Genomic DNA, 10,355 nt, shown 5'->3' with positions numbered 1-10,355 from the left:
GTGTGTGTGTGTGTGTGTTTGCGAAGGTCGCCGCCTCCCTCTCAGCAGCAGCAGCAGAGCGTAAGCTCCGCCCACTCTGGGTCCAACCAATCAGCTCTAACCGTCACTGAGCGCTGCGTGACGGTGACTGCGGTGCAGCCAGCCAGCAGGGGGCAGACACACCTTTGGTGTGTCCAGGCTGCATTTTCCTGCTCAGCCAGCAGGGGGCCACCTGCAGATGTCACACTCACGCGGTTACAACCTGGTTCGGATTCTTTCCATTGGTTTAAAAATCACTGGTAATAATAAAAAAACCCATAAAACTCACAATGGCAATATACTCTGCAAAGTTGTGGGCGTGGCTACAGTTGCCTAGGCAACAGTGGCAACTCCCCCACACATGCAAAGTATGAACTACCCCCAGGAACCTGGAGGTGGCAGTGCAGAGGCGGTGAAAGCAGCCTGCAGGGCTTCCAGACCAGCGTGTGATGATGTCATCACCGGCCCGCCCATCCTGGCCGCGTCACGGCACCGATCTAGCATATACTCTGATTAACACGCTAATGTTTATGATTAGGAGTGACATTTTGTGGAATTGAGATTCAGTTGGGTTTCAATGCGCAGTGCAGGTGGCTCGTTAACTCGTGAAGAGGTCTGGCAAGGCGGAGCCTCGGCTGCTTTTCTGCGTCGCACACGTTGAGCCTTTCGCTTTAACCTCCTCAGTCAACAGGATCGCTGCTGGACGACCGAGGGTGAGCGAGTGACCGAGGCTGTGTGAGCCAAATGCAGTGATTTCCTTCAGTCCTGCAATGAGTGAACCTTCACAGTAACATCCACCTCTGGAAGACAATTCCATGGCTTGCCTGTAGGCGGAGTGGTGAGGGTCTCCTCTCCTCTCCTCTCCTCTCCTGACTGCAGCTGCCCGGCTGGAGGTTCGGACCGCCTGTCACTACGTTGGGGCAGGGAGGTGCTGGCGGTGGCCACAGCACCCGCTGCCCACCGAGGAACGAACCTGCCTTGGTGTCGGTCTCCAAAGGACCAGGAAGTCTCAGAAAACACCGGGGGGGTTGCCGACCTGTCGCTTTGACAACACTGTTCGTGATAATGATAACAAGAAGAATTTATTCAGCTGTTTTTAATGTGTTTTACTTAAATAGGTACAAAGAATCACCGGGTCTGGCTCAGGTTGAACGATCAGAACCCGGGTCAGAACACCAGGTGGCGCTGTGGCTCAGGCTGCTGGGAACCTCCCGCCACCGCAGCACCTGACTGGACAACGACTCCATCTCCAACACCTGCTCCATCAGCTGAGCCACAGAGGCATTCTGACAGGGGGGGGGGGGGTGAGAGAGAGGGGGAGGGTGAGAGAGGGAGAGAGGGAGAGAGAGAGAAAGAGAGAGAGGGGGGGAGAGAGAGAGGGGGGGTGAGAGGGGGAGAGAGAGGGGGGGGTGAGAGAGAGGGAGAGGGGGGAGAGAGAGGGGGGTGAGAGAGGGAGAGTGAGAGAGAGAGGGAGGTTATCGAAGGCACCGCCACTGAAACATCCTGCTGTCATGTGTCATGTGACTGACCAGCTGTTGCTGCTGCTGCTGCTGCTGCTGCTGCTGCGAGGCTGCCGGCCCCCCGCTGCAGCTGCGCAGCAGCGCCAGCTTCTCCTCCAGCGACTGGATCAGGTCCAGCAGCATCTCCACCACCTCCACCACCAACCTGCAGGGGGAGACGCTGAGTAGTCAGGGGGCGGAGCAAGTGATCATGGACGTACTCTATGAACTGGATACCACAACGCCAATATGGCAGGCCAGTGGCCACTCGGGGTACTGCAGCCAAAACCCCCATACGGCCCCTGGAAGGCGGCTGATAACCTTTGACCCGATGTGCGGTTCAGAACCTTTAACCTTTCTCAGGCCAGAAGAGCCCTAGAAAATAATGCTATACTGCTTGAGGTCACGGCTCGTTCTGATTGGCTGATGGTCCCCCGACAGGTAACGTGTGCCACAGAGACATGATGGGAAGAGACACTATAGCCGCTCCCGGCTGTGTCACCTGTGCAGGTGAGCCTGGACCGGCAGGTTGGTCCGAGTCAGCGGCTTCATCAGTCGCTGACGCAGCTGGTTCTGCTGCTTCAGGACGTCCTGCAGGTGGCAGCAGAGGAGCTGCAGCTCCTGGACGTGGCCGGCTGTCACACACACACACACACACACACACACACACACACACAGTCAGGTCCAGTAGGTGGTTCCATACCCACCCACTCACCCTCTCACTCACCCAGGTAGAAGGTGTGTGTGACATCAGCGCTCCTCTTCTCTACCTTCAGCAGCTCCATCTTCAGCTGCAGCTGCAAAACAGCCAACAGGAGGTGGGTCATTCCGTGCAGTCACCAGCAGGGGGCAGCGTGAGCGGCAACTCTACCTCGTCCAGCTGCCGCTGCGTTCCAATTCTCTGCTCGGCCTGGAGGAGCTTGGAGGAGAAGGCGGGGCTTAACCCCGAGGAGGCGCGGTCCATTTCCACCTGGGGACATGTAGACAGCCCCGCCCACGTTGCTGAGGTCATGACCCCTGCGGTGAAGGGTGTGTGTGTTGGGTGGGGGTGGAGGGGAGCTCACCTGAGATACGGCTCCTCTGACGACACACCTGGCCAGCAGGGCGGCGGCAGGAGTCTCAGTCAAAGCCATGTGACAGGACCAGTAGGCGAGGCTCCGCCCACTTCCTGCACTGCTGAGTCCTCAGTGGTCCCTGCTGCTACTGGCTGGGAGGGGGGTGGATGTACTGTCAGACTGGCACAACAGGAAAACAAACACATCCCCCCCCCCCCCCCCCCCAATTAGACCGCAATACAAAAATAAAGGCCTCTAAAGCAGCTGACAGGACGACCTTTGACCTCAAACAAGCTTCACAGCAAATCTGTCCATTGCAGATTGTTCAGCCCTGGTCTTTCAGTCTAGAGCACTTTATTTGTTTCCTTAGAGAACTAAAAGCCCTTCTGCCCTGCAGAGCAGCACGTGTTGTACTCATCGCTCCCTCCTGTTTGGGGGAGGAGCCAAAAAATAAAATAAATAAATCAGCTTTTCATGCAGGCCCCTCCCTCCCTCAGCTTGGAAGCAGTCAGGAGTGAGAGGATTGGAGCTTCACTTTATTCCACCACCATTATTTGTTGTTGTTGTTGTTGTTGTTGTTGTTTTGTGGAGGTGTGATAATTGCATCAAGAGGTTGGAATACCTGCATACGAGTATGTTATTGTTGCATAGCATTACTGTGTTTTATCATGATGCATATGTTGTATAACATGGTACACCAGTGGCGGGCCGTGCCTTTCACACACAGGTCCACAGGGAGGTCCACAGGGAGGTCACAGGGAGGTCACAGGGAGGTCACAGGGAGGTCACAGGGTCCACAGGGAGTAGTCTAGTCTAGAGTAGGGTAGTCTCTGGAGTGTTTGGATCTTCAGTAAGACTCAGTGACCCAGGCCACTGTCAACACTCACCGTTTCCACAGAATCCTCAACAAAGTTCTGACAAGTCCACCAAAACTACACTCTATCAGCTTTAACTCAGGGTGTTACGAGATACACGGGAGTGATATATATGGGTGAGCTCTCCGACAGGCAGATTGGGGGGGGGGGGGGGGGGGGGGGGGTTGCCAAGAGCGACAGCAGCCAACTTCCTGGGAAGCTGACGGTGCTGCGCTGCCAGCTCCTCCCTCAGCCGTTCGTCATGCTAGTCCACGACTAGCCAGCTCAGCCAATCACAGGCCAGCATGAAGCCAGTCAGCCGGCCTGGGCACTGCAGACTTCAGGTCTGATGGTGAGTTCACTGACAGTTCACAGGAGGCCGCAATGTTGACCGCGAAGGCTTCAGACAGATTTCACAGACCCTGACAGCACAAGCTAGCTGCTAGCTGCTAGCTGAAATTAGACTGGATAGAAAACTCTCTCCCTCGTCTTGGAAAGATGACCCGGCAGTCCTGCCTTCAATATCAGATCCAGATCCAGATCTAGTGAACGAGCTCGTCTTTCCTCCAAGCCCACACGCAGCTGAAGCCCTTGCGTGTTCTAAAGGTTTTGGAGGCCTAGAACCAGACGGCGTGCGGCTGGGTGGGGGAGACACAGCATCAGAGAGCGATGCTCGAACTCAGCGGCCACCAAGCCTGCTTCCCGTCCTGCGTGCTTTAGACCAGGGGTGTCCAAACTACGGCCCGCGGGCCCCTGCTTTAGACATCTCATAATGAGCCCTTATCAAGCAGCCCAAGCTTAACAAGGGCCAAAGAAGTTAAAGATAAAGAGGTAAGAAGGGGGGGAGCGTTAATCCGCTCAAACAAAGGTTTAATGATAAAAAAAATAAATAAAAATAAAAAATCCCACCGGTTTCGTGGAGCTGCTAACCGCTGCCGCCTGCCGATGGAAGCGGTGAGCGAGGCGTCCAACCTGAAGCCAACTTCAGCGCAACGAGCCGCCGGCGGCTAGCGCTAGCTTCCGCTATAGACACCAACCGAGGTGCTCATAAAAGCTGAAATTCGAGATGGCGCAGGAGGAAGACGGTCGTCAGGCGTGCTTACCGTCAAACACGCGACAGTCCGGGTCAGCGGAGAAGCCTCAGCTCGGCTCCTGAACTCTGGACCTCCCGCCGGAAGATTCAGTTTCTTCTTCGCGGTTAAACCGCGACGGACGGACGGAAGTCCTCGACGTTGAACGCTGCCGCCTGCTGGAGACAGACAACTACTGCAGCTTGTAGTGGTGGAAATTCTTCTTGCTGTATCAGACGGGTGCCAACGTTAAAAAGTAAATAAATAAATAATATGTATACATAAAGAGGAATAAATAAGAAATAAATAGGAATACAAAGGTACATTTTGTCATTGCTTTTCTCTTTAGTCATTGGGTCGTTTTAACACATTCATATTTGCAAATCACCACCACTGTGTCCTATTGAGAACGCCTCCACAGCTGAATACTGAATAATGTTCTGCTTGTGTTTGAATGTGTTCGCTCGCTCTGCAGCGACACCTGTTGAATGAAGCTGATAGTGTTCAGGGCTTTGTGTGGACTGAAGACACCACAGTTATTGCCAGTGTGCTGTGCGCCTGAAGTCCTTCACACAGTATATCTGCTCTACTACATGAAGACATGAACTCAGTGAGAACAGCCGGTCGGTCTGTGAAGAGTATACTCCCCGGGGAGGGAGACTGGTTCTCCTTATCGCTGCTAAACACAGTGTGGCCAGCAGAGGGCAGCAGAGCGCCGCAGCGCTGAGGTGCCGTGACGGCAGAAAGGCAGCAGGTGTCGCCGTGGACTCGCTTGGCGGTGACGTCGCCTTCCCGAACTTCGCCGCTGTTGAAATGTTTCAAAGTGAATTATGTTGTTCTGATCTCAGTTGTGACTGAATGAAATGACGCAGTTCGGCGACGGTGTGCGGAGTGTTTTCATTCGTCGGCACAGACTCGCACCCAGACACAGTGACGTCACTGGAGAGTCACACTGAAAACAGTGTCGGTGTCTCTCTAAACACCCGGTGTTGTGTCATAATCTGCTCTTTGTCTGCTCAGCAGGCTGTCAGGATGAATCTGTTCACATACTGCAGTGTGTGCGTGTGTGTGTGTGTGTGTGTGTGTGTGTGTGGGTGTGTGTGTGTGTGTGTCCTGCAGACTGGGATTATCACAGTTGAGCTGCTGGACTCAACACAAAACCAGTTCAGCAGACCACAGCGAAAGGTGGGGGTGCGGGGGGGGGGGGGTTGACCCACATCCTCCTGACTGCAACACACGTGTGACTGTGTGTGTGTGTGTGTGACTGTGTGTGTGCGTGTGTGTGTGTGTAAGTGAAGCAGAGTGGGATGATTGTGTTCACACTTGACAAGCTGAAATATCAGACCAGTTGTGATTATTGATCTCCCTGTGTGTGTGTGTGTGTGTGTGTGTGTGTGTGTAAGCTCACATGCTGTCCTGCAGCTGTGTGTGATGTTGATGTGAGGCAGTGTGTAGTATTGTTGTCGTGTTTGTCGCATCATCACAACGACCTTTGAGATGAGATGAAAACCCCCGAGGTGTGTGTGTGTGTGTGTGTGTGTGTGTGTGTGTGTGTGTGTGTGTGTGTGTGTGACTGAGTGAGTGTTTGTGATATATTGTTAATTCAATAAGTGCTCAAGATGCAGGTCAGCGGAACCGCTGGGAGGAGGTTTATAGTCTTTCTCTCTCTCACACACACACACACACACACACACACACACACACACACACACACACACACACACACATGCACAGAACATAAAGCTGTGGCAATATTGCTGCTTCTCGAGCAGCAATAAAACACTAACCTTCAGTTATTGATGCGTGTGTGTGTGTGTGTGTGTGTGTGTGTGAAGATGACACTGGTGACCTTGTCGTTGTTGGCTCCTCCTCCTCTCTGTGTGATGAAAACTTCCTCAGGACACTGTTAGCATGTTAGCATGTTAGCCTTTGTCCGTTAGCTGCCTGAGCCTCCATCATCTGCTCTGCATGGCTGACCCCTGAGCCTCAGTCTGGAAAAACAGACACACACACAGACACACACACAGACACACACACACACACACAGCCTACATCAGATGCTGTGAGTACAAGCAACAGTATTTTTTTTCTCTTTGAACAGAAATGACATCATCCCCCTTCAACTGATCTGCGAGTGTGTGTTAGGATGTGTGTGTGTGTAAGGATGTTTGTGTGTGTGTGTGTGTGTGTGTATAGTGTCTCCGCTCTGTGGACTGTGAGGTCTACACCCTGCAGGCACCGGTGTGTTTCAGCGAAGGTGTGTGTGTGTGTGTGGGCGGCAGTGTGGGTGTGTAGCCTGCAGCCTGAGAGTGTGAGTGAGTGCGTGTGTGCATGTATGACTGTGTGTGTGTGTGTGTGTGTGTGTGTGTGTGTGTGTCTGTGTGTCTGTGTGTGTGTGTGTGTGGAAGACGTCTCACATCTCTGCAGTCTTTGTGTTTCTGGGAAGGTCCAGGGACTTTGCTTTGCTGCTGGGTGAGGAAGAGGAGGATGAGGAAGAGGAGGAGGAGGAGCTACTCCTCAACCTCTCACCCCGCCCCCCGTCTTCCCACCGACGCCGATTGATTTCCTGTGTGCGGCTTCGACTTCCTGTCTCCTCCCGAGTTGCCCTCAGGCTACTGCTTTAAATAAAGTTCCCTTTGAATTGGCGGCAGGTCGGAGGGGGTCAAAGGTCAAGGCTCGGGACTAGTCTGGGGGTCAGAGGATCAAGAGATGCTCCTCTTCCTCTTCCTCTTCCTGGATGGTGGTTTTGCAGGTGGGATGAAACACGTGTTGTGGGCAGAGTTCACACTGGGAGACACACACACACACACACACACACACACACACACACACACACACACACACACACACACACACGCGCGCACACAGCTGCAGCAGGGTGTGAAGGGCAGCAGGGATTTTACAGTATCTGAAGGCGTCGAAGTCAGTGAGCAAATGGTTGTTCTGTGTGTGTGTGTGTGTGTGTGTGTGAGAGTGTGTGTGTGAGTGTGAGTGTGTGTGTGTGTGTGTGTGTGTGTGTGTAAGGACACTCAAGGATTTCCTGTGTAACACTGCAGTGATTTATTTCTGGTCTGACACACACACACACACACACACACACACACACAGCGCTGTGTGTGTGTGTGTGTGTGTGTGTGTGTGTGTGTCCCAGTGGAGTCAGTCTGTTGAGTCTCTTTGCAGCCAAAACCTGCAGATGGAAAAGAACTGGGGGAAATATACTGTATGTGCGAGCAGAGCCGCTGCATTCAGGTTCCTCAGGAGAACAGAGCGCCCTCAGTCTGCAGAGGGAAGACACAAAGTAGCTGCTTCAGAGTCTCGCGCGCAAACACACACACACACACACACACACACACACACACACACACACACACACACACACTGTTAGGACCAGCCAGAGGCTAAGCTAACCGCGGCGCTGCGTTGACCTGACTAATGATGAGGAGTGAGATGAATGTGATATAGCAGAGTGAGAGAAGAGTGAGGTTGTTCCTTTCTCTCTCACTCTCTCTCTATCAGACACTCCCGTGACTCCCGCACCGTCCCCCCCCCCCACACACACACACTCCTGAACAGGGAGGACTTGTTGAGTCTTCAGGCTGGAACATTTCAGAAACATTTGTCCTCCATTTCAGAGTGATGTATATTTGGTTGATTATTATTGTTGGAAATGTTCTGTGGCCGATGGGCGCTGAAAGTCCAAGACAAGTTTCCTCCATGGGGGACAATAAAGTTTATTCTGATTCTGAAGACACATCAAACCAATCACAGCTTCTGAGCGTGTGTGTGTGTGTGTGTGTGTGTGTGTGTGTGTGTGTGTGTGTGTGTGCACTGAACTCTCTCTGAACTGCTTGAACATCGACACAATGATTTGTGCTCAAACTAATTACAACCTGCAGCCAGCAACGCTTTGACTGAACCATACAGCAAGTGAAAATGCAATGAGGACACATCAAGGCACACACACACACACACACACACACACACACACACACACAGAAGTCTGAACAGATTGTGTTTGAAACCTGTTTAATGAAGACTTTGAAATGTTGCTGTCCATCAATCAGCGGCTGAACCACAAAATCAACCAATAGCAACGACGACAACAACAACAACAACAACAAGGGTAACACAAAGTAGGCAGGTGGTTCTCTCACGGCTGTACCAGCACCAGAACCAGTTGATTAGAGGTTAGGTTTGGAAACAGAGGAGACCATTAGCTTAGCTTAGTTTAGCTTAGCTCCAGAATGAAAAGAAGCACTGTCCGAGCAAAGGAACGGCTCCACCCGTCACACCAGCTGTTCACTGTTGGCCGGTATTAGCTAGCTGGTAGGTGTTTCCAGCTAGCGTACAATCAGCTGCTCTGAGCCCCTCACACATGGTTTGTTTCAGTGTTTGTGCTAAGCTACTCTAACGACATCCCGGAGCCATGGCTAATTAATGATTATTGAAGTCAAACTCAGAAGGAGTTGCCTTATTCGAAGCGTTCAGAAGCTCAGACTCGATCGCTGGACAGAAATTCAAGAAAAGTCTGGTTCTCATGCAAAACAACAACAACAACAACATAGAAGCAAATATATGCTAAGCTGCCTGCTAGCATGACAAAGCAGTGCAGATGGTGTGGTGGGTAGGACAAGGCACCTGACTGCATCCAGAGCAGAGACAGGAAGTGAGTGTCAGGCCACTTCCTGTGGAGGAGGAACCGATGGGGCTTTCTCCACACCAGGACTAAGTGGAACCTTCTTCTTCTTCTTCTTCTTCTTCTTCTTCTTCTTCTCACACTGTGGTCATGAGCTTCAGAGAACCCGAGCGGAACCTCAGGATCTTCTTCTTCAGCTGGTGAGACGCCTTGATCCTGACCACCGCCCGGGTCACTTCCTGTCTGAGCGGCCTGCCCTGGACCCGCCCCCTTCCCGAGGTCTCCTTCTCCAGGTTCTCCTGGACTGACTCTCCGTCACCGAAGCAGCTGCTGCTGCTGCTGCCGCCAACCTCCACCAGGGGGCAGCGGAGGAGCGACGCAGGCTCGGCAGAGAACTCCGACTCACTTCCCGTGGCTTGGCGGCGCCGGGGGGGGCGGGGCCGGTGGGCGGAGCGGCCAATTGGCTGCTTGGGCTGCTGCCCGGCGGCCGTGCCGCCGCGTGACCTGCGGGTGGCGCCGCTCCACCTGCCCGGCTGATCTCGGGGAGGGAGCGGGGGGAGGGTCGGGGGTCGTGGCCGGCGGTGGCGGTGGCACCTGCGGCGGGCCGACCTGTGTGCGTCCAGGTCTCTGCCGCTGCTCTTACGGCTCCTCCCACAGGCTCCACCCACCGCCGCCGCTGCCCTGGAGCCCTGCGGAGCTCCGCTCCCCCCGCCGGCCGGACCCGCCCCCTCCCGACCCCGGCAAGACGCCGCTGGAAGGTAGCGGGGGCCAGGAGGGGCAGAGGGGTGGGATGGCGGGCGGAGCCGTGGCTCTGAGGGGGGGAGGAGCCTCGGCTGCTCCATCAGAACGCCGTCGGAGACCTTCTGGACGGTGCTTCCTCCAGGCGGAGCTCCTCCGCTGGCCCGCAGCAGCCCACGGAGGTCGGGCCCCGATCTCAGGCCCCTGGAGGGCTCGGTGCTGATGCTGGTCCGGGGTCTCCCGGGCCTGACAGGGACCGCCCTGCGCTGCAGCAGGCCCAGGATGTAGCCGTCCAGCCTCCTCTGAGGGGCCGCAGCAGCAGCAGCAGCAGCAGCAGGAGGAGCAGGAGGAGGAGCAGGAAGAGGAGCTGACAGTCGCAGGTGGGCGGAGCTAAGGCTTGAGAGGCGGGTCTTGTCCCCCTGGTGGGCGGAGTCCAGGGCGGGAGGCCGCGACCAGTCGCAGTCCAGGCAGCCGGGGTGTTCCTC

At 54.5% G+C, this 10,355-nt stretch overlaps 2 protein-coding genes across 2 annotated transcripts in view; both read right to left on the bottom strand.

Moving 5' to 3' along the window:
• Positions 1-1,109: 1,109 nt before the first annotated feature.
• On the bottom strand, positions 1,110-4,665 carry haus2 (HAUS augmin like complex subunit 2). The gene is made up of 7 exons (XM_076016720.1): positions 4,540-4,665; positions 2,582-2,720; positions 2,389-2,487; positions 2,245-2,314; positions 2,020-2,152; positions 1,500-1,683; positions 1,110-1,304 (listed from the first exon to the last, which is right to left on the bottom strand). The coding sequence occupies exons 2-7, from the start codon at positions 2,648-2,650 to the stop codon at positions 1,161-1,163; spliced, it is 699 nt and encodes a 232-aa protein (XP_075872835.1). The 5' UTR covers positions 2,651-2,720; positions 4,540-4,665; the 3' UTR covers positions 1,110-1,160.
• Positions 4,666-9,233: 4,568 nt separating this feature from the next.
• Positions 9,234-10,355, bottom strand: part of dact1 (dishevelled-binding antagonist of beta-catenin 1) — a 5,442-nt gene continuing 4,320 nt past the window's right edge. The window contains exon 4 of the mRNA XM_076016731.1: positions 9,234-10,354. Within this exon, the coding sequence (XP_075872846.1) occupies positions 9,270-10,354 (1,085 nt within the window). The 3' untranslated portion in view covers positions 9,234-9,269. The remainder of the gene's footprint in view (position 10,355) is intronic.

Source organism: Nelusetta ayraudi, unplaced genomic scaffold (genome assembly GCF_046127955.1).
Source record: "Nelusetta ayraudi isolate G7.1 ecotype Tasmania unplaced genomic scaffold, CSIRO-AGI_Nayr_v1 ptg000236l, whole genome shotgun sequence".
NCBI classification, from domain to species: domain Eukaryota; kingdom Metazoa; phylum Chordata; class Actinopteri; order Tetraodontiformes; family Monacanthidae; genus Nelusetta; species Nelusetta ayraudi.
The sequence above is the reverse complement of the archived record's forward strand: the minus strand, read 5'-3'. Positions and strand labels throughout refer to the sequence as shown.